Source organism: Cephus cinctus, unplaced genomic scaffold, assembly GCF_000341935.2.
Source record: "Cephus cinctus unplaced genomic scaffold, Ccin1 Ccin1_scaffold0129, whole genome shotgun sequence".
In the NCBI taxonomy this organism is placed as follows: domain Eukaryota; kingdom Metazoa; phylum Arthropoda; class Insecta; order Hymenoptera; family Cephidae; genus Cephus; species Cephus cinctus.
The window spans coordinates 2595939-2617960 of record NW_014332862.1 but is presented as its reverse complement, the minus strand read 5'-3'; the positions used below and the strand labels follow the sequence as shown (position 1 = coordinate 2617960).

General features: G+C 34.1%; 6 protein-coding genes across 18 annotated transcripts in view; 2 read left to right on the top strand and 4 right to left on the bottom strand.

Annotated features, from left to right (window-relative positions):
• Positions 1-8: 8 nt before the first annotated feature.
• On the bottom strand, positions 9-2880 carry LOC107262926 (oligoribonuclease). Of its 4 annotated transcripts, XM_025080319.1 has the most exons (7): positions 2751-2880; positions 1646-2576; positions 1308-1365; positions 1019-1074; positions 758-919; positions 467-687; positions 9-370 (listed from the first exon to the last, which is right to left on the bottom strand). In XM_025080319.1, exons 3-7 carry the CDS (start codon positions 1354-1356, stop codon positions 241-243), a joined length of 618 nt encoding a protein of 205 aa, XP_024936087.1. In that variant the 5' UTR covers positions 1357-1365; positions 1646-2576; positions 2751-2880; the 3' UTR covers positions 9-240. The 4 variants fall into 4 exon arrangements, with proteins under 4 accessions (XP_024936087.1, XP_015585092.1, XP_015585093.1 ...); XM_015729606.2 differs by lacking the exons at positions 1646-2576; positions 2751-2880 and adding an exon at positions 1456-1594; XM_015729607.2 differs by lacking the exons at positions 1308-1365; positions 1646-2576; positions 2751-2880 and adding an exon at positions 1502-1624.
• LOC107262928 (protein ALP1-like) lies at positions 2583-3991 on the bottom strand. Its single transcript, XM_025080327.1, has 4 exons — positions 3876-3991; positions 3736-3792; positions 3438-3553; positions 2583-3257 (listed from the first exon to the last, which is right to left on the bottom strand). The coding sequence occupies exons 1-4, from the start codon at positions 3989-3991 to the stop codon at positions 2611-2613; spliced, it is 936 nt and encodes a 311-aa protein (XP_024936095.1). The 3' UTR covers positions 2583-2610.
• Positions 3992-4619: 628 nt separating this feature from the next.
• LOC107262927 (protein jagunal) lies at positions 4620-6957 on the top strand. 2 transcript variants are annotated; one of them, XM_025080321.1, is made up of 5 exons: positions 4620-5261; positions 5348-5641; positions 5900-6041; positions 6118-6333; positions 6392-6957. In XM_025080321.1, the coding sequence occupies exons 2-5, from the start codon at positions 5550-5552 to the stop codon at positions 6518-6520; spliced, it is 579 nt and encodes a 192-aa protein (XP_024936089.1). In that variant the 5' UTR covers positions 4620-5261; positions 5348-5549; the 3' UTR covers positions 6521-6957. The 2 variants fall into 2 exon arrangements, with proteins under 2 accessions (XP_024936089.1, XP_015585096.1); XM_015729610.2 differs by having other exon boundaries at positions 4620-5641.
• Positions 6958-7396: 439 nt separating this feature from the next.
• On the top strand, positions 7397-14973 carry LOC107262968 (eukaryotic translation initiation factor 2 subunit 3, Y-linked). Of its 2 annotated transcripts, XM_015729726.2 has the most exons (9): positions 7591-7779; positions 8016-8079; positions 8630-8740; positions 13238-13471; positions 13578-13736; positions 13801-14030; positions 14097-14241; positions 14328-14497; positions 14607-14973. In XM_015729726.2, exons 1-9 carry the CDS (start codon positions 7708-7710, stop codon positions 14841-14843), a joined length of 1422 nt encoding a protein of 473 aa, XP_015585212.1. In that variant the 5' UTR covers positions 7591-7707; the 3' UTR covers positions 14844-14973. The 2 variants fall into 2 exon arrangements, with proteins under 2 accessions (XP_015585211.1, XP_015585212.1); XM_015729725.2 differs by lacking the exons at positions 13238-13471; positions 13578-13736; positions 13801-14030; ... (1 more) ...; positions 14328-14497; positions 14607-14973 and adding an exon at positions 9969-13138 and having other exon boundaries at positions 7397-7779.
• Positions 14974-15101: 128 nt separating this feature from the next.
• LOC107262969 (UBX domain-containing protein 6) lies at positions 15102-18496 on the bottom strand. Of its 3 annotated transcripts, none has more exons than XM_015729727.2 (7): positions 18364-18496; positions 17849-18310; positions 17514-17715; positions 17188-17343; positions 16605-17019; positions 16188-16483; positions 15102-16119 (listed from the first exon to the last, which is right to left on the bottom strand). In XM_015729727.2, exons 3-7 carry the CDS (start codon positions 17588-17590, stop codon positions 15729-15731), a joined length of 1335 nt encoding a protein of 444 aa, XP_015585213.1. In that variant the 5' UTR covers positions 17591-17715; positions 17849-18310; positions 18364-18496; the 3' UTR covers positions 15102-15728. The 3 variants fall into 3 exon arrangements, with proteins under 3 accessions (XP_015585213.1, XP_015585214.1, XP_024936085.1); XM_015729728.2 differs by having other exon boundaries at positions 17849-17957; positions 18364-18491; XM_025080317.1 differs by having other exon boundaries at positions 17849-17957; positions 18101-18488.
• A 1760-nt stretch (positions 18497-20256) lies between these two features.
• Positions 20257-22022, bottom strand: part of LOC107262948 (protein Wnt-5b) — a 194167-nt gene continuing 192401 nt past the window's right edge. For all 6 annotated transcript variants that reach the window (XM_025080164.1, XM_025080165.1, XM_025080166.1 and 3 more), the window contains one exon: positions 20257-21978. In XM_025080164.1, coding sequence (XP_024935932.1) covers positions 21791-21978 — 188 coding nt within the window. In that variant the 3' untranslated portion in view covers positions 20257-21790. The remainder of the gene's footprint in view (positions 21979-22022) is intronic.

The window sequence follows — 22022 nt, the reverse complement described above, 5'->3', positions numbered from 1 at the left end:
CAAGCATAAAATTTATACATATTCAAGAATTTATTGTAGTATGGTGACAAGTTTTATTTTATTTGTAGGTTGTTGACCAATAAAATGTGCTATCAAAAGACCACCTTCATGTGAGTTTCAATGTCCTCTAGAACTCACGTTTTATCTTTAGATAATTTATATTAACGAAAATTGTACTAATTTTATTCAAAAATTAAAGTAATTCTATATCTATAGTACTGTATAGTACTGTAATTTATACTAGTCTGTAATTTTAAATATATGCTTTTTATATATTTTAAGTTCCTCTATGCTTTCTTTTATATCAGACAGTGCTCTATGATTTAAATTCTTTGTTATACCTAATTGATATACATCCACGTTCCAACGCCTAGAAAAGAAATAGTAATATTAATTTTTAAATTACATCAAGTGGTTATTGGGGAACAATCTTATCTTTGAGGTGCAATATAATTTAAAATATTACTTAGCAAGCTCTTTGATTGTTGAAACATCTATAATTCTATAATGTATGTATTCGTTAACGTGTGGCATATATTTTCTCAAAAATATCCGATCCATGTAGACAGTATTTCCTGCTATTGGGCACTTGCCTTCTGGGACATACTTTTTTATAAATTCTAATAATTGATTCTCAGCATCTTCTATAGTAATTATACTTTTATATGATTCATTTATTAGTCCAGTCTGAAAGAAAATGCATAAACCAAATTAAAGGAATTTTTTAGAACATAGTTTAGAAAGAAAATTACCATACTTTGCTATGTTGATTCATACACCACTCTGACATATTTTCCAATATTGTACTTGGTTGATTAATTACTACATCGAAATTATCACTAATTATATCTAATTTGCTATTTGTAATTAAGCAGGCAACTTCCAAAATATGGCATGTTTCTGGATCAAGTCCTGTCATCTATAAAAATGTTTCAGTATTATTCAAATTGGCGTAAAATGTTTTTATTAGAAATGCATGTATTTAAAAGTAAAATAATAAATTATTGTAATTTCTTACTTCCATGTCTATCCATACAATATTAGATGCCTTTTTGGTATCCATTTCTGTTTTCACTAAATTTAAAATAAATAAATTAGTTATATATATTGTAAATATTAATCAATAAAGTGACAATATTAAGGACTATGTAGTTAAATATAACGAATACATAATTCATTTGACTATTTAATTTTAAATTTGTCCTTTCTGTTTTACATGTCAGCATGCAAATCTCTTATTCAAACAGTCAGTAACAGACATAATATTATATTAACATACTCAACCATAAATAATATTAAAAAATTACCAATACTAGTAAAACTCCGATTGGTGAATCGGATTAACTGCTTTAACATTTTGATGCCTTGTAACATACTCATTTTTGAAACTTTGTATAAATAAAAACGAATTAAAGTATCTGTTCATGAAATATTATATTGACTTAATAACCTTACATAATCAAATAAAACTGACGTATCATTTGATTATCAATAACCTTACTTCTCAGATAAATAAAACGTGAGTAAGAAGTGACAGTCACTCTCTTCCGAATTATTATACGTTCAACTTTCTTATATGAAAAACTACAACAGCAGTGCAACCACGTGTCAATAGATAACAGCAAAGTGACAAGAGTTGGCTCACCTGTGATGGAGTATAGCGAATATTTTCAAATAAGAATATTGTATAACACAAAATTTTATACTTGTAGTTAACATATCAGTATATCATAAGACTCAAACAAAATGAAAAACTAGACAAATTTTGTCTATTCCTAAAAGAATACAGAGGTGGACGCGTGTAGCAACCAGAGATGAGTAAGGGAGATTGCCAATGAGCCTGTTTTTGGTGGTCTCAATTTTTCTCTGGTTTCGGCGCGCCACCGGAAACGGAAACCTATAGTCCGTTGAAGATAAGTCTAACCGAGTGCTTACGTCTTTTCAAATGTCTTCTATGATTGACTTTCCGGAATGAAGTAGTGGAAGGGATACATTATTACGCATATCTCTGGTCATTTTTATTATCAATATAAAATAGTAAAATTAAGTATGAGTATCTTAAAACTAAAGAATCTTAATAAGTTCCTACGCCAGCGACAATGACTGATTATAATAATCTCTTTATTAAATTTAAGAAATGTCGAAAAAGTTGTATTTGTTGTGAAAGTTTTAGTACTCAAATATGTTTTATACGGATATTTTTGCAAATGAACGCATCTTTATTAACTACAATAACAATATTTCGGGAAGGAAGAGAAACCTCCAGGAAACAGAATCATTTTTAGTCAACTTTTCAATTCTACATAGTTTTACTATAAATATAATGTAGTTCGTCGTATTTACAAATTCTGGAGTTCGAAAAATAAATTTCGTGAGTATATTGCAATGAACTTTAATCATACACAAGATCGATTTTCTTGCACTTCAATTTTTCCTTTGTTTACTATTTCCTATGCTGCTGCAACGGACGTGACTTCAGGGAAACTTGAAGGAGTATCTCTCTCTCTCTTTCTCTCTCTCTGCGATGTCTCAAGTTTTGTTTTTAAAAAATCCTTTCTCGATTTTATCTTATCAAGCTGAAACACATGAACATTACAAAAGGTTTCAACGCTAGCAATGATTAAAAATAAATAAAAATAAAATCGAGCGAGTTCGCACCAACCTTTGGAAGTAACCATTTATTAATGCATTTTGCACATGGTTTTGTACCCTATTTCGATGTGGCCTGTTTAATTCGTGTCTTATTATACCTTCTTTCAAAATGTGTTCCCATGGTGCGGGCAGTTGAAGTGCCGGATCGCCTGGTGGCAAAAGTTCACCAGCATGTCTGGCAATGTTGTGCAATACTGCAGTAGCTACTATCACAGCTAATAATGTATCCGTTTTCTGAAATCTGGATCCAAGAGCTAAGACTGGAAACCTTCTCTTCCACACTCCAAATGTTCCTTCAATAGTATTTCGAGTTCTAATCAGCGATTCATTATACAGTTGTTCGGAGCGAGTTCTTGGATTACCCAACGGTGTCATTACATATGATCGCAGTTGGTATCCGCTGTCGCCAACTAATAATCCATCTCCAAATGTATTAGCTTCGAATAAGGTACGTATTCTAGAGTTATTAAATATGTTGCAATCATGAACCGATCCTGGCCAGCGCGCTACAATGTCGGAAAATTCTAAATTTGCATTGCAAACAGCTTGCACATTTATCGAAAAATACCCTTTTCGATTTCTAAAAACTTCAGCATCGTTTCCACCTGTATATGAGATATCATCACATTGACTAATGTTTATCAAAATAAACTTTGTATTGACATAATATTGTGACAAGTGTGACACTTATCAAGTGACTGAATTTTAACGTGAGTGCAGTCCAAGCTTCCAAGGACTCTTGGAAAACATGCAATGTTGAAGAATTTTAACTGTGTATGTTTTACCTCCTTCGGCATTGTAGGAAACTTTATGTAAAGTGGCTGAAGTCGAGCAATTGCAGCAGTAACTGCATGTACTATTCTGTGTGCACTTGTCTTGATGACACCACTGAAGTCCCCAGCTGAAATTAAATGACTTCCAGTCGCATAAAACCGCAGTGTTAAAAGCAGTTGGTTCATTGGAGATATAGCATGGATTCTAAAAAAAATTTATAAATCTCATGTCACATTAGGTTTGCACACATAATATGTTACAAGTCTAATCAACAAAGATTTTAATTATATAGATATACGAAGTACTGACTGTTCTCTTCGATGCTCAAGTTCATGTCGTATATGCGTAGGACTTCCTATACACTTTCTTTCGATAAGCGAAATCGAGCAGGAAAATCGATATTATCAAATTCTTCGAAATGATCTATGCGTCTTCTCACAACTTTTTGCCTTCGATGCACAAAAAAATCTTCTTCATCTGAAGAGGATAACAAAGCATCGATAATCCGTCTGTTTCCCATTTTTATGGGAGATAAATCAGTTGCAGCAACAATATGATTAACCATGATATGAGGTTAGGTTAAGGATCCGCGAGGAGCGAGAATGCTGTCACCTACCTTGGTGGAGCCACTGATACAGATAACCGAAGTTTAGCCCGTTAAACGCCCAAATTTGGCCGGTTATATTTAACCGACGACTCCTCGGCTTAACCGTGGTTTACGAAGTTGTGGAACGCGCGTTTTTCATTAAACCCGGTTTACCGACTTAAACTTGAGTTGTGGAACCGGGCTTTACGACGGTCTTAAACCGATTAGTTAATACTGACCAAATACCACCAAACGACCACCAATCGATTGGTAAAAAGAAAAATGTCAAAAGTCGAAGTGGGAGGGGGGCTATGTTAATGCTAAAAATTTGTTATGAATTTTAAAAGTAAACCAAAAACCACCAAATGTTCTGAATGGACTACCAAATACCACCAAACGACCACCAATCGATTGGTGAAAAGAAAAAAGTCAAAGTGGGGGGGGCTAACTTAATGCTAAAAATTTGTTATGAATTTTAAAAGTAAACCAAAAACCACCAAATGTTCTGAATGGACTACCAAATACCACCAAACGACCACCAATCGATTGGTAAAAAGAAAAATGTCGAAAGTCAAAGTGGGGGGGGCTAACTTAATGCTAAAAATTTGTTATGAATTTTAAAAGTAAACCAAAAACCACCAAATGTTCTGAATGGACTACCAAATACCACCAAACGACCACCAATCGATTGGTGAAAAGAAAAAAGTCAAAGTGGGGGGGCTAACTTAATGCTAAAAATTTATTATGGATTTTGAAAGTAAACCGAAAACCACCAAACGTTTTGAATGGACTACCAAATACCACCAAACGACCACCAATCGATTGGTGAAAAGAAAAAAGTCAAAGTGGGGGGGCTAACTTAATGCTAAAAATTTATTATGGATTTTGAAAGTAAACCGAAAACCACCAAACGTTTTGAATGGACTACCAAATACCACCAAACGATCACCAATCGATTGGTAAAAAGAAAAATGTCGAAAGTCAAAGTGGAGGGGCTAACTTTGCGGAGCTACCAAAAACAGGCTCATTGGCAATCTCCCTACTCATCTCTGTAGCAACGACCTGCTGCAATTTGCTGTGACTACAAATAATAATTCTTGTGGTTTTGCTGATTTTACATTCCGAAAAGCTTGATATGAGATAACATGTGATATATTTCGGAGTAGTCTCCGAATATTAATATACTTTATTCTATGTATATAATTAAATTTGAAATAATTTAGCACTCGAAAGATTATGATTTTAAAAGGTAATTTTTTATTTAATTTATTTTTAAATTATCGGCTGCAAATTAAACCGTATCTTCAATACACGTTACGCTCCAAATGAATATAGGCCTTCAAGTTATAAAACCTGCGATTATAGATCGCTCTTTAGGAAATCGACACAATCCACGAGTGCCACGAGATCGTCAGTCGCGCTCAGGTTCTCGAAGTTTAAAAATAGTCGTCTAGCCTGCCTCGGAATTGCTTGCCATCGTGTGTCGTCCTTCGAAAGATAAAAATTTTATGAACGGAGGGTCAAAAATTGGAACGAGATGGCTTCAAAATTAACGCTTTCACAAGCCCTAGGAACAGATGGTAGTGATTTCACTCATAGACAAATAATCGCGACACAATATCAAACTAGGTGAGTCTGTCTCAGTGAAATAGAATGCAATTAATAGTTTTAAGGACGGCAAACAAATTTCTCATGAGAGAGACTGTCGTTTCCTGGTAATTTTTGATGTATCGGAGTATTGCCAAGTTTTTTAAAAATAATTTGTAATCTCTTAGTGAGTGCAGGTCTCTAACCTACTGCTAGAGCATGAGGTTGCACAGCTGTCACTGTGCATATGATTATTTAAGAAATAAGAAGTACTGTTATTAACAAGATCTTTTATTATAGTGCAATGAACAAGTCAAGACTGAAGTATTGTATATTTTTTCACTACCTCCTATTTTTTGTCATGCTAGCCAAATTATCAGCAGACATTTTGGATCGTTTGGATATTTTTATTTTGGAAATTGAAGAGTTACAGATTCCAGTGGTATGGCACATTAATTATACATATTTAAATGAGCATGTTTATGTATTAAATGTCTATGTGATTTATATCTTTTTAGCCACTATGGTGGGAGTACATATGGTGTACAAGTTTGTTGTTGTCATTCCTGGGATTATCAGCAATTAGAAGGAACAAAATCAAAACATTACAGCGATATATGATTGGTATTATTTTGTTGGGCTATGGACCACTTTCCTATGCTGTCATTTATTACTTCAAGGATGTTTGGAAGTATCTTACAAGTGACAATTCTGATGATATTCACATATGGCATGTAAGTTAAATATTTGTAAACTCAGAAAAGTTTCTACAAAAAAGTAATATGTTTTCAGGGTTTACCCTATGGATTATTGTGGTATGCCTTTGTCTTGCTGGGGTCACAAGTTCACTTTTTCTCTCTCTACTTTTCTTGGAATCTCTTGCAAGCTTGGAAAGCAAGAGGGACCAAGAAAGCAAAATAATTACTGGTTGTACACACCAATGCAATAAAAGATGTTCTCAGACAGTGTTACAAATTAAATTAAATGTGAAGTATACGTCTGTACTACCAAGTTAATGTGATACTAGGAACCTAAGAGTTAACATTGTTAATTCCTTGTGAATATTCTTTATGTTTCTCGACCTGGTTATGAGTACATATAATATCATTAAACTTAAGTAACAATAATATGGAGAAGGATATGTTTGCTAAAAATGTTTAAGATTTTATTTAATGGATGATGCCTTGCTTAGTCCCATGACTCGACTTTTAAGAAACATTAAGCTGTTATATCTCAAAAGTGTATTTTTATTGTGGAAACAACAACAGCATAAAAATCGCATGTGAATAAAATGTATATTTTAAAACATCTAAGTTACCAAAATATTAAATATATACATATAAATGTTATACATTCAATTTTATGTGTCTACTACTGTAATACAAATACAGGGTGTATTCTAAAAATTACTGATAGTACTGCAAAAGTAATTATATGTCTCTCTCAAATATATATGGATGAATAACGACAAAATGTTGGTTGCAGTACTAGCAGTAAATTTTTAATAAACCTAAAGTAAACGTAAAAGCAATTATAATGTATTATATATATGTAGAAAAATATGTGAACATTGGAATTCCATTTTAAAATTGAATCCAAAATTCCTCCTCAGTGTATCTATTTGTTTTTAAAAATTACAAAATATAATTATACAGTTATTGCTTTATAAATATATGAAATTTTCATACTAAAACAGTATTGTATATTTTTCACAGAAATAGTCCGGTTTTGAATATCTGTCAAAAATTCATTAGCAAATGTCTCATTTATATTACTGATAATAGTCACAGGAATTTGATTCAACAATCTCCGAATCATGAAAATTCTTTTGCGTATTTTATTCAACGATTGTCATAATCTATCATTTAATCGTTACAGAAATTCAATGTGCACAAAAAATTAGGCAACTTAAATTTACAAAATTCTTATAAACGCGCCCAAAGGTTTGCCAGCAAAAATCATTTTCTTGGTGGCGCTGCAGTGTATACGCACCAACTTAATTTCTTTTCGACGCGAGGCGGTTAACTGTGGTTAACACTATCGTTCCGCGCTCTCGCAGTGTGCCTCGTGCATTTATTTTAGTGAAAATATCCAATTCAAAGGGCAATATGGGCGGAGAAGAAGGATTGGGTGTAACCACCGGTCAGCCAAACCTATACAAGCAAGACCTCTCAAAGCTCGTAAGTCATAATATCTCTATACTGCTTGACCATACTTTAGACAAGTACCTTATCGGCCATAAGTAACCTCAACAAAATTTCGACTTTGCGTACAAGAACACGGTGAATCGTGCTCGTGAAGTACATATCTCTCTTATCTGTAAATATTCGTATGCAAATAATTTCGTTAGAATTTTTATAGAAAACTGTCATCCGTATTTCCCTAATTTATATTGTTCTTTCCTATCATTTCATAGGATGTGAGCAAGCTAACTGCACTGTCGCGTGAGGTCATCAGTAGACAAGCTACCATCAATATTGGTAATTATCGGAATTAAACATATTTATTTATCACTTCAACAAAAATTTGACATTTTTTTAGTTTTATGGATAATAATTTGAAGAAAGTGATTTTGTGGTGATTTTTTCTTGGTTTAACTTATATGCAACTTATACATGGAGTGCATTGCTGAAAAAGAGCATAAGTGTTCACAAATTGAAATTGCATCATCCTCTCAAAAGATTTGGTTAATCATTGCATTTTTTGTATAATGCATATTGTATAGAAATCATTAAGATAGGTACAGTGTTGTTATAGACTTTAAATTTTGAGTACCAATGATGTTCTTTATACATTAAAGCATATTTAAATATAAGCTAGGTAATACAACTCCTTGAAGTTAACTGTGGATTGTTTAGTTTTTTTTTCTTTTGTAAAGCCTTTCAAGTTGTGTTCTACACTTTTACCCATATTTAGTTTATTATTTTTGAGTTGTTGCTAATTGTGTGTAAAAGTATTTTTGTTTTTATATCATTTTTATAGTGTTTAAATAATTCTTAATTATAAAATTCAATTCTCAAATTTGCATAGGTACTATTGGCCATGTGGCACATGGAAAATCTACAATTGTCAAAGCTATTTCTGGTGTGCAGACTGTTCGTTTCAAAAATGAACTTGAAAGAAACATAACTATTAAGCTTGGTAAGTAGTCCCTTTTTTCTAAACCTTAATTCTTTATTCTAATTCTAATCATTTAATGGTTCATATTAAAATTCACATAATATGGTACCTTAAGAATGTTAACCAATTGCTCAAGTGTGGAGCTATATGGAATGTAGTGAATTACTTTGCTTTTATTGTGTTTTTTGTATGATGTTTTATGAAGCACTGATTTATATCTAATAGTTTAAGTATATGCTTTTTAAAAAACTCATGCATCAGAGCCAATTACTAAGATGGAAACTCACATGAACATTATATTTATTTTGATAAAATATTATCATAGATATCCTGTTTGAGGGCTGACTATCATTGAACCTGATTTTTTTTTTAATGTAAATGCAGATGTATTGATGCTCCAATAATGTAATTAACTTCATTCAATACTAATTTTTGATTCTTCCAATCTATTCCAAAAGTATCTCGATTCAAACAGTTTTGCAGTGTTAGTTTTTAAACAATTCTAGATACTGACTGTAATAAACCACTCATCGTTTGGCATAGTGAAAGTTTGTACCTCACCTATAGGTGGTCCTACATTTTTTATTATTGAAACAATCTAATTCAATCAGTCAAAGTAGCATGTAAAATTATCAGAAATTACAAATTTATGCACTTACTTTTTTAAACTCCCATATATAAATAATACTAGATACAACAAAATTACAGAGCAGTAGTTACATTTATTTATGCAGTTTACCAATTCCCCATTGTCGACCAGTTCACACGTATAAAAGCAGCATTACTTTTTTCTGCAAATATTACGTGTACAGATTTGTTGGCACAATGTGGTATCTCCTTTGAATAAGTTATCAGTGTGATCTACTTCAGACCGTAGTATTTCACTAGTGGAAACCCACATTTGGTGTAAGTACTGCGAACGAACTAGCAAGTCATGCCTTCGTGAATTAGGGTACAATTACGAGTGTTTTTCATCGGTGCCGTTAGAAAAATTGCGATCATAAAAATGTTCCTGCACTGCCAAGAGCGTTAGGTGTTCTAAGAGTGAGAGAAAAGAAAGAACCTGGAAGAATGAAGAGGATTAAGAGACGCGCACAACACGACACGCTACTAAGTTTACCTTAAAGAAAGCAAAAGACATAAAATTACTTAAAACTTCGAAATGCGTGGAGAGGTCTATATATTATAAAAATGAATGAAATAAATGTGAGCCGAGAGAATGACGCCGTTTAACTGTTTGGAATTACAGAGAGTCGTGCGACGGAAAGTAACAGCGGAAACAAGGCAGAAGTTTCCGGCGCTACATACACAAAGTCCTCTGTGTGTCTAAAGCGGCCCACTTCGCCTACAACTATCATCCAGCCACCAGCCAAGCTGCCAAGGCTTGAAGTGCGATTGCCCTCTATCGAGATGGACGAGACATACTTAGAAAGTATAGACGATTCTTCCAATATTCCCAAAGATAGAGACAATTCAACGGCACGTGAAATGTTAGTTGAATCAATAGAGCGGATGACGGAAGAAAATCTGAATGCAGAGGATGATAAATGTACAAGAGGTCAGAGAAGCTCGCAAAAGTCTAGTGATAGTGACTCCTACTCGTGCGACGCGTTAAAATATCTTCAGCACGGTATAAAGTTAAAGGAATTGAGAATCCAAGTCGAGGACATAGGTAAAACGTTTAAAAATCTTGGCGGTAAGAGGAAGCTCATCAAGAAAAAGGAGTACGAAGTGGAGAAAATATTGGAGAAAAAGATAACAAAGGAGAATGTATTGTATTTAATAAAGTGGAAAGGCTGGAGCTCCCTTAGTAATACATGGGAACCTGAAACGAACCTAGTTGATTGCGCGGAACTATTAATGGAATTTGAGAACGAGAGAACGAGACTATTAAATAAATTTAAGAAAGTCACTGGCTTCGAGCCCAATACCGAAACTATCGAGGAGTTAATGAAGAGCCTGATGAATGACAATGAAAACGACGACTGCCTATTCAGTTACGAGTACACACTGTACAAAGACTTGAGAAAGTACTTCGCCCAGAAACGGTCAAAAATGCGAAAACTCGAGAGTCGAATCAAACACAATATATTGCGTGTGCTGCTCTCTACTTTGCGAAACGAGCAGTTGGCGTCGTTACGCGAGTGGGAGGAGGAAATGAACGGCATATCAAAAGGAAAACCGCTTATCAAAGTAGAAAATTTAGTCGACTTAGAATTCGCGCCATGCGACTTCTATTACGTAGACGAGTATCTGCCAGGTGCAGGAGTGATTATACCGGACGAGCCACCGATTGGCTGTGAATGTACAACGTGCGACTCTAAGGGCGAGTGCTGTTTCCTCCAGGGTAGTCGATCGTTTTCATACACATCTGCGAGGAGAATTCGCGTACCACCGGGTACGCCTATTTACGAGTGCAACAAACGCTGCACCTGCCCACCAGATTGCCTAAATCGCGTGGTGCAGCGTGGCACATTTGCTAAGCTTTGCGTTTTTCGCACTTCTAATGGTCGCGGCTGGGGCGTTAAGACACTGAGAGTCATTAAGAAAGGTACCTTCGTTACGCAATACGTTGGTGAGGTCATAACAAGCGAGGAAGCTGAGAAACGTGGCACGGAATACGATGCTGCTGGCAGAACATACTTATTCGATTTAGATTATAACCAGAGCGAGGATCAATGCTTGTACACTGTGGATGCTGCCATATATGGAAACGTCTCTCATTTTATAAATCACTCCTGTGATCCTAATTTAGCCGTTTATGCTGTATGGATTGATTGCCTCGAGCCGGATCTCCCGAAGCTCGCTTTGTTTGCTACGAGGGACATTAAGCAAAACGAAGAGATAACATTTGATTATGCATGCCAGTTCTCTAAAGCGCCTGATAACAATGATTTGCCTTCGGAATCGCAACAGCGATTAGAATTACCCGGTGGAAGGTCCTTAGATTATAAGACTAGATGTAAATGTGGTACTAAGGCGTGTAGACAGTATTTGTTTTGAACATTCAAGAGCAATTATCAATGACTTGATTAATCGGTAGTACTTTTTGAGTCTATATGTCACTTCTGTTAATCGATAATAAACTTACTGCCTAAGATTAAAGTCAGTGTCTGACTAAGGTTTTCATTTGCAACGAGATATAGTATTTTGGTAACTTCTTTGTTGAATTTTATGGATAGCGAAATAACTAGAATTATAGTCATGGAACATTGTTAATTTTCTACTTGAATAGGTCAGATGCAAATTTCCTCAGCTCATTTCCCAAAGAGATATAATGTTGATGTAGAATGCTAATGCGTTTCAAGTTATTCTATCTTAGATTTCTCTATTAAGTTATTTAAGCATACTGCCCGTTCTTGTCAATACACTCTGCGTCCCTTTGAGAATTATGTCAATAACTTTATGACATATATGTATAGCAAGTGCCCATTTGACATTACGTTATTTCACTGCACACCTGACTATACGAAACGTGTATAACTCATCAACATTTTGACATTAATTGTTTTAATTGCATCTAAGTATTAAGTTTCCTTTTTTCTTTCTCTTATTTCTTTATGGCTCATAGACGTTTTATATTGCATTTTTAGAGAACTAAAACGTTTCGTATACGTTTATTTATTATTGTTACTGTCATCGACGTGCGATTACACCAGCACGCTAATGACTTGGAGTTAATTACTGTATTGTACGTATCTGCACAACAGTAACAATATAAAAGATCACTCTCGAATTTCATGTAATAAGCTCGACGAGTATAAAAATAATGATTTCCGTGTAAAAATTTCGTCCTGCTATTCACGCGTTATTCATAAATTAAACATGTTAATCATTAAATCATTAACAAATAAACCGTAAGTCTCGACTCTTTTCGGTTCGGTTGAAATGGTAGTTAGAGTAAATAAAAACGAATATGGCACTTACCTGATGGATGGTAAATAAAATATTACATGATTCCATAATGATTTTTCTATGTTATATAATGAAGAGCAACTCACTTGTGACATTGTTCGCTCATAAGGAATTCAGTGCCTAAAAGAAATATAAATAAAAATATGGATTAGATAACACTAGCTCGTTTGTTTAAATTTGTAATATATAAACGGCATGAATGTTAAGCGGAATTTTTGTTACTACTATTATTATTATATTATTATTATTGTTGTTATGCGCATGGCGAATCTCACATCTCTGAATACGTAGAGAATTATTATATTTCAATGATTAATAAATGCGCTATAGTCAGAGCTCTCAATGAGTGAATGATCCACCGAAAATATCGTATGAACGTATGTGTTCTGTTATTGATCATATGCTGTATTCAATCTTCACATAAACTTTAGTTTCGCTTAAGAGGAGCAAAGAAACGGCGAGGCAACTTCGACAAATAAAGGAATACATAGTACTGCTGAATAATATTGAATTTTATTTGATTATGAATAATCATTTGATGGCTTAACACTGATATCAATTTTGTGTTAGGTTAACATTTATTGAGTTTTGTTAATTGTGTAGGATATGCAAATGCCAAGATTTACAAGTGTGACAATGAAAAGTGTCCAAGACCTGCGTGCTACATCTCTGGAGGATCTAGCAAGGATGATTCTTTTCCATGTCTACGTCCTGCCTGCTCTGGTAGATTTCAGCTGGTTCGTCATGTCTCCTTCGTAGACTGTCCAGGTCACGACATTCTTATGGCTACTATGCTTAACGGAGCAGCAGTTATGGATGCTGCATTACTTCTTATTGGTAAATGAATTTTGCTAGACGTTTTATATGTGAAAAGGTGGCTTCGGTTACATAGTGCAATACTGATTAGGTCTATTACAAAAATTATGCAAGATGATTATTTTAGCTGGTAACGAGTCCTGCCCACAGCCACAGACATCTGAGCATTTGGCTGCTATTGAGATCATGAAGTTGAAGCATATTGTTATTTTGCAAAATAAAATTGATTTAGTAAAGGAAGGACAAGCCAAGGAGCAGTACGAGCAAATTTTAAAATTCGTTCAAGGTAATCGTCTTAAGCTATTTGATATAAAATAATGTTTTGTATGCTATTTATTAATATAATTCAGGTACTGTGGCTGAGGGTGCTCCGGTTATTCCAATTTCGGCGCAGCTTAAATATAATATTGAAGTACTGTGCGAGTACATAACAAAGAAGATTCCTGTCCCTCTTCGAGACTTTACTTCGGAGCCAAGATTAATTGTCATTCGTTCATTCGATGTTAATAAACCTGGCTGCGAGGTCGATGACCTCAAGGGTGGTGTTGCCGGTGGAAGTATTCTTAAGGGAGTTTTAAAGGTACACAGATAATACGATAAAGTCCTGCAAATGAAGACAGTTACTTTAATATTATTACTTTATTAGGTTGGCATGGAGATTGAGGTCCGGCCTGGTTTAGTCTCCAAGGACGGTGAAGGAAAATTAACGTGTCGACCAATCTTTTCACGTATTGTATCTCTTTTTGCTGAACAAAACGAATTGCAGTTTGCAGTGCCTGGTGGACTCATAGGTACATTCCTCTATTAGATATGTACATATGTATCTTCAGAAATCAGAATCATTATATTTTTTTCTAATTTGACATTGTTGTTTCAGGCGTGGGAACGAAGATCGAGCCTACTTTGTGTCGAGCGGATCGTTTGGTTGGTCAGATTCTAGGAGCTGTAGGTGCATTGCCTAAGATTTTTATTGAACTTGAGATATCGTATTATCTTCTTAAGCGCTTATTAGGAGTGCGAACAGAAGGAGACAAGAAGGGAGCCAAGGTGAGAGATTTATTTAAAGATAGAATTGATTTATTGAGACAAATTAGTAGAGATATTGGAAAATTCCTCTACTGTTATAATAATTAAAAACTCTAATATACTTCACCAGGTTCCAAAACTCTCGAAAAATGAGGTGCTCTTAGTGAACATTGGTTCCTTGAGTACAGGAGGCCGCGTCTTAGCTACCAGGGCTGATCTTGCGAAGATTAGTTTGACGAATCCGGTGTGTACAGAAATCGATGAGAAAATCGCGCTGTCTCGTCGTGTTGAGAAACATTGGCGACTTATTGGTTGGGGACAAATCCGCGGAGGGGAAACAATCGAACCAGTAGTCGATCGCAAATAATTATATTGACGATCATTGATATTCGTATTCGAAGTCAATATTTTCAATGTAATTCCCGAAAATCATCGGAATACGTAATTGTATTCTAATGTACGAAATGTTTATAATAAACGACGGATTTATATATAAATATTAATCGGATAATTATATCCTATTCATCTTGGAATAATGTATATTTGCGGCATGTGTTAGGTTCCACTAAAGGGACCTTTTTTAACAGGATTTTTATAGGGAACATGCACATTCAACAACGCAAGATATAATTTATTTGTATATATTAACATTTATATAATAGACAACGAAAAAATCAGCAGATTACAAAATAGCAATACATAAACATTGTGAATCTAATCGGTCAGACGGCTAAAAAAATTTCTTTTATATTCGGCCTACGTTGGAAAGATTTTTTTTTAAAGTAACGTTTGCACTATCTACGAAATACTGATGCATTAGAATTATGTACGAAAAAAGTTATTTTTATATAATTGAAAATGATTTAACAAAATTTTGATGTGAAATATAAGAGATACAAAATTAATTCGCTGTAGATAGAGGAGAACGAACAATTTACATAATTCCGGCTAAATTGCTTGTACTGAATAATTAAATTTCAAGGAGAAATAGTTAAAAAATAAATTCAAGAATTAATATTCAAAAGAAATATCTCGCTGTGTCAATGATGAAATCACATTTTGTAACTGTATTGTTTGTTTTAAAGATACTATGTGCCAAAAGCTTCGTACCTGCAAGTAGAAAAATAGGAACAGCCTAGATAAATAAATTTTTTTTATTCAATAAATTCTAAGGCAAAAAGTTTCGTAGACATTGATCGTATCCTCCAATTATGAATTGATTGCTATCTAAGTAGTATTAAATATATCAATTCTATAAAGACTGAATCAATGACAGAACCTCTTCCTTCAAGTATCCTACCACCTCTGCTGCCTCAAATCCTTCAATATTCCAGGAGAATTTTAAAACAGAGGCTGGTACGAGCCTTAAGTCTATCAGTGTTTTCTCAATGTCTTCATTACTAACTTTCTGACCTGACGGCAATATCAATGAGAATGGAATCTCATCGCTTATTAAATTTTCCTTTATGAATTCCATGACATTTTCGAATTTTTCAAAGACTGCGAAGGTGCCTTGAAGTATTATATTGTCCGGGAATCTTATACGTATAAGTGCGAAGCGATACTTCTTCATTTCACGAAGTTCTTCTTTCTCGCGCATTGCTTTCGTACGAAGAATTTGACTTTGCGCGACAGCTTCAGCTCTACAGTACATAACAGTCATATAAACACTGAATTTAATGTACAAGTTACTTGTTGATTGAGAAATTACCTGAGTTGTTGTTCCCTTTTAATTTCTTCAGGTGTTATAGTGAAGAATACTGGAGGTAATTCATTACGCTTTGTAGCTTCGCTTGGCAGTAGAACCTGCACATTTCTATCCAATTCGAGTTGAATGGGTTCAGCTGTGTTCAATGCATCTATTAGCATCGTTACGTTGTCTATTGTGGATTTTTCAGGATTCCAAACTAGGAAATCCTCTTCCTCTCCTTGGTGAAGTATTCTTTTCTCTTCAAAACCAGCTGCTCGAAGAAGATCCAAGGCACCTTCTAATGGCTTCACTTTTTCCTGTCAAAGTGAACATTTAAATTTATCGAAAAACATATTTATTTTGGCAATAATATACTAGAAGTATCGATCGGTGGCTTTAAAATTTGTTTTCAAAAGAATAGTACAGTGCAGCAGTTACCTTAAAAACTCTGTTGCACATTCGTATCTTCCAATACTTTGTTTCACCTGGATTGGTGATGATGTTTTCCAAATATTTTCCTAGTGTTTCTATACAGTTTTCAATCTTCTCTTTGCCTGAGTTACAGCTGTGAATGATTAAACATGCTGTTAGACCAGCCTCCTGATCTTGTAACTGGTCATATAGAAATTCTCGTATTTTTTTCTTCCACTCGTCCCTTGGCAAAATTTCATCTGATATCATAGGACAGCGGAAGTAAACACCCTTAACTGCTAGGAATGGATTATCTTCAATTACATCCTGAACTTTCTCGTCCTTCCGTTCGATAATTTTATCAATAGCGTTAGTTTCACTTAATGCTTTTCTTTCTGCTTCCAATTCACGTTTTACTCGAGCTTGTATAGCTGCATATGATCTGTAACACGATATACATGATTAAGTGTATTGTTTTCAAAATATATGTCTTGATAAGTACTGTTATTCCATGTGCCAATAATAAACCTACTTGATAAACCAGTTAAGTTGTAATTAAATTAGATACAAAAGAATAACAAATTAACACAATATACTACAATATTCGTACGTGTTAAATTTTGTAGGATCAGGTCTTTTTGATTCCAGCCTTGCCAGTGCAGCCTGTCCTGCTACTTTAGCTTCTTGCGTAGGTTCTGCCCTCTTAATAGGCTTTACATTTTGTGAGGATGAACTTGACGCTGTATTACTGGAGGTCTCATTCAATCTATCCATAGCACAATATTGTATAAAATTAATTAGTAGAAATTGATTAAGTAAAATTGATTCTACCATAGAAGTCAAACGAAGAGGCTAATATCAGGTAATGCATGTGGGTCAACATAGATAATAAAGCACTATGTTCCAAATATTCATATGAAATTCTACAATAATCACCTATAGCCTTTCCCAGCCTTTTTAAACTTAACATCATGTTTCTTCTTGAGAAAGAAGTTTTTTATTTTCTCAGCCATTGTCCCTGTATCTCTAAGTTTCCAAAAATCAAATATAAAATTCACTTAAAGTCGTGGTGAATGTTCAGTGGGTAACTTGAGCTGGGAAACACTTCTTCTCAGTTCTTCAATGGCAGCAGAATTAGCTAAAATACAAAGCATGAAGAAACTCCAAAATAAAAGTCACGCTTTAAAAAAAAAAATCACCTGCAATAGATGACATAGAAGTGTCGGAATAAAAGATTGGTTATAAAAACCAAAGAGAGGAAATAAACTTACCAGGTTTCATAAACCGTTCAGATATCCTTGCTCCGTAAATATGCCAGGCAATATAAATAAGAGCGACGTTACTAACCAGCACGAATAAGAAAACTTTCAGAAGCTGAAGCTGAAAATCGTCGAACGAGAGCCAATTAAGAAAGTCCTGATAAAGATCAGTAAAACTCTGCAGGGGTTCCACTCCGTGAGTGACAGGTATGGAGACGTTTGAGGTTATACCGAGAGTCGTGAAAACGAGCGTGAACAACTCACAAGTAAACTTATTGATTGTTTCTATGAAAGAGCCGCTCCCAAGGCTCGATTCCTCGCATAAGCCACTCATTACACGGCTTAGCCGCTGCAATTTGGGCGTCGTATGCTTTTCAGATAAGACGTATTTTACCAAGTACAGCTGATTTTTATTGTCAGTTCATGAACCAACAGATTGACGACTACTCATTGGAAAACCTTTTCACATAAAAGCTGAAACAAAATATCCAGAGAAGATAGAACGATCACGATCCCAATAAAATTACCTGATTGCCTTTGATTGCGCTAGATCGCGGCAAGGATCTCGTGAATAAAGTAAAATTATGCAGAGACAAACGACTGATAAAACCATGAACCTTTATGAATTAAACTGGCTCCATTAATGAGACGTAATCAGTAATGTTGATTTACGTCACCAACAGTGCTCGTGTTCCAAGACGCGCGAATTACGATTCGTTGGAAAAACTGAGGAACGAAGAAACAAAATCAGTTCTGTACAACCAGAGATGAGTAAAAAATTGAAATGTGAAATTCTATTTTTTTCACATTTAGCAACTTTTTTTAAAAACTCCTAGTTTTACTAATAATCATTAATTGTTTAAGGTCTTCTGATATTAGTTTTCAATAGCACATCGTTTTCAACAACAAAGTCCATTTCTAGAGTGAAAGGAATTTTACATTGCAAAAATTATTTAAATTACTTATTTTTTGATCATTTTTGTAAACTTTATTTATAAAGTTCAATAACTACTCATAACAATTAAAAGAAATTGGATGTAAAAAAAATTGAACATGCAGGCTTGTGACTTTTTAAGTTTTCGTGTTCGAGTCTCTGCTTGTAAACTTCTTTTTTTCATGAATTTTTTTGCATATTATTTCTAAATTTGTTTAATATTGTAATAATAATCACGCAAATATGTATTGTCATTACAATTTTATTATTTTTGCTATTAAATTATGACGAAAGTAATAAAATTTTGAAAACTTGTTCGCAATAACTACCGCTGTAAAATATTTATATGGAGTATAATATATAAAATATTGTGTATAGAGGAATAATACAGTCAAGAAAACTAGGAATAGGAATTGTATTTGTATTTACATATTCGCACAATCTGATTTTTATTATTTACAAGAAGCATGATTGATATTATAATATTAAACAAATTCAGAAATAAAATGCAACAAAATTCGTGAAATAAAAATTCACGAGCAGAGAAATTCGAGCACGGAACCCTTGGCTTATCAAGTTGACACGCTACCGCTTCGCCCGCCAAACCACTTGTAGCTAGGTTACACCTTTAGATATGTAAGTTCCCATACAAACTTTAGGGCTTTTTTTCTCAAAATTTGCTGCCCATTGGTCTGTAGAACTTGAGCATGGTATGAGGTTTCATCACTACGAAGTCGCATTCGAAACTTCATTTCCCATACTGTTTCCTCCCCTTATGAGCACAAATAGACTGGTCCATCAACATATAGTATGGACTACGCATAGACAGAAAAAATGGTCGGCTGAAAGAAAAAGATAGCGACTGGTGGCGGCCAAGCCTTATCTTCTTCTAACCAACAGCCGTAGTATGAGAGTATAGAAAACATAGGCAATGGGAACATTAGAAAAGGAGAACAATTGGCCGCCACCTCATTTCGTCTTTGTTTACTTGAGCGGACACTTGTTATTGAAATATTACATTGATCCAAGAAACTAGTTTTACTTATATTATTTACGCGAAAAACATCATAGTTCCGTAGCATACTTAGACTTCAGTTTTCGTAAAAATTGAACTGGCCAATTTGAGTAGGTTTAATACGGTTACCGAGGGAAGGACTGAAGATTTTCGGGAGTGCTACATAACTGAAATAACAAAAATGCGATGAGTAAGTTCTTTTTTCTTTCTTTTAATTCGTAATACGCAATGAAAGTTATACTGCTCGCAATGTCATCGTTACATAAAGTTACACAAGTTGTACAAAATTTTAATAAATAAGTTTGACAGTACGACAAATGATGTTATATTATTTCAGACACATACATCATGGTTAAAATATGATTAGTAGCATCACCTCGCTGTCGATGTAACGTTTGGAAGAATGTTTAGTCAACCTTGAATGGTTCAATGTAATTTAGTCGGCAAATAAAACAATAGACAATGCAAATATTCATCGACAACCGACTTCAATACAATAATCTAATGTATATCTTTATTCAAAATACAATCGCTTAAATTGGTTTTGAAAAATTCATAATACGACTAAACGTAAGTATTTATGCCAGAGTCACATTGTAGGAATGTCTTGTTAAAACTATAAAAGCTGCACAACGTTAAAGCAACGTACACTTGTTTACGTTCTAGCATAAATTGATTAGAATTATTTTCGTCTACTTAATTAACAATACTTTTGGAGGACTGTACCTTTTCGTCGCGAAATAAGACATTTTTCTCAGGAAGAGTATAATAAAATAAAAAATTCATCCCGCAATATAAATCGCATTTGCACTGAAACTATTTAAGAACATAAACCAAAAAAAAAAAATTCATCCAAAACTCAATTAAGATACTGCGCATGACGATCATTAATAATTAAAATTAGAAGAAAAAAACAAGAATAATTGTGTTGATTGGATAAATATTATTTTACAATACGCGACGTCATGAGTTTCAACGCTTTTTTTAAAAAACTTAATCTAGGCGAAGGACAAATGTACACTTATAAACTAGAAAACTTAATTGTTCTTAATTATCAAAGATAAAAAATAGTACATGATCTAAGGTTCTTAATTAAGGAGATACTACGGTTCGAACATGGCTCCTAGTCCAACATTCGTACTTCCTCTGATACTTGTCTCTGTATTGTTATTGCAAAATCTCAATCGACAAATACACACCCTTAGGTTACAAACATTCGAAAACTATTCGCTAACAATAAATACTTCTTTCGATGTCGATTTAAATAATTCTACTTAAGTTATATCGATAAGCATCGTCCACTCGATCGACCGTACATTAATCTTTTTAATTGCTCACTAAATAATAACGGTTGATTTACTCTACGATAGCTACAATGCCAGTGCAACGTTTGTGAAAAAAAAGATTTAACTATTGATCGGTTTTGCTAATCATTAAATTCCTAGTGATTTTTACTTTGCGTGACATTACACAGACACGCGGTACTGTGAAAAATCTAACGTACGGACTACAGTCGAGTTTTTTGAAATACTTAGCGAAATACGGATAAATACTTTGTAATCATTCATCGATAATGGTACTTGTTTATCTCTACGTAATATTTATCTTGTGGAAATCATTGCGAGTACCACGGCGGTATTGAATTTGTATCCTAGGGAATTCAACGTGATCTTCTGATACATAATAAAATGTCCCTAGGTACTTATCGACATAGGATAACATTGTACATAGTGGAGAAAGCAGAAACTAGTAAGACGATAATCATCAGTCGATTAAACAAAAGTCTGCACGAACGATTATCGGTTATCGCGAAATCCTTAAAATGGTCAAATCAAAAAATTTTATTTCCTCCTTGATTGGTGAGCTTGATTGAATTTTGTGAATTTATCATACTAAGACAATTCTTGTAAAAATGAATAATAAATTATAACGATGCGTTCTCTCGTATTCTGGTTTCTTGTTCCTCTCAAAGCTCCCATTAATTTTCCCTCTATGCCGTAAGCTCCTATTTACACGTATGTATGTCAACGTTTCTGACACACGTCTTACACTCGACGAAGCAACACCAGTGGAATTTGCATTCACAACGTTCCCTGATCGTCGTCTTTTGCGTATTGTAACCCCGACCGCAGCAAAGTAAATTACAGCCATCCATGCCAGCCGACGTCCTATTGCAAACTCTGCCTTGAGTACCTAAAAGCAAAAAAAAGAAACATCCCAAGAGTTTAAATGCAAAT

Coding starts and splice junctions, on each gene's coding strand:
- LOC107262926 (XM_015729605.2), bottom strand. CDS start 1,380: ATGAGTATGTTACAAGGCATCAAAATGTTAAAGCAGTTAATCCGATTC. Junction 920..1,018: donor TTGTATGGATAGACATGGAA/GTAAGAAATTAC, acceptor ACATTTTTATAG/ATGACAGGACTTGATCCAGA. Junction 688..757: donor GTATGAATCAACATAGCAAA/GTATGGTAATTT, acceptor ATTTTCTTTCAG/ACTGGACTAATAAATGAATC.
- LOC107262928 (XM_025080327.1), bottom strand. CDS start 3,991: ATGGTTAATCATATTGTTGCTGCAACTGATTTATCTCCCATAAAAATG. Junction 3,554..3,735: donor CTTGAGCATCGAAGAGAACA/GTCAGTACTTCG, acceptor ATTTAATTTCAG/CTGGGGACTTCAGTGGTGTC. Junction 3,258..3,437: donor TTCCTACAATGCCGAAGGAG/GTAAAACATACA, acceptor TCTCATATACAG/GTGGAAACGATGCTGAAGTT.
- LOC107262927 (XM_025080321.1), top strand. CDS start 5,550: ATGGCTTCAAAATTAACGCTTTCACAAGCCCTAGGAACAGATGGTAGT. Junction 6,042..6,117: donor AAGAGTTACAGATTCCAGTG/GTATGGCACATT, acceptor ATATCTTTTTAG/CCACTATGGTGGGAGTACAT. Junction 6,334..6,391: donor ATGATATTCACATATGGCAT/GTAAGTTAAATA, acceptor ATATGTTTTCAG/GGTTTACCCTATGGATTATT.
- LOC107262968 (XM_015729725.2), top strand. CDS start 7,708: ATGGGCGGAGAAGAAGGATTGGGTGTAACCACCGGTCAGCCAAACCTA. Junction 8,080..8,629: donor ACAAGCTACCATCAATATTG/GTAATTATCGGA, acceptor AAATTTGCATAG/GTACTATTGGCCATGTGGCA. Junction 8,741..9,968: donor AAACATAACTATTAAGCTTG/GTAAGTAGTCCC, acceptor TTGGAATTACAG/AGAGTCGTGCGACGGAAAGT.
- LOC107262969 (XM_015729727.2), bottom strand. CDS start 17,590: ATGGCTGAGAAAATAAAAAACTTCTTTCTCAAGAAGAAACATGATGTT. Junction 17,344..17,513: donor AAGGCTGGGAAAGGCTATAG/GTGATTATTGTA, acceptor TGCTATGGATAG/ATTGAATGAGACCTCCAGTA. Junction 16,484..16,604: donor TGTGCAACAGAGTTTTTAAG/GTAACTGCTGCA, acceptor TCACTTTGACAG/GAAAAAGTGAAGCCATTAGA.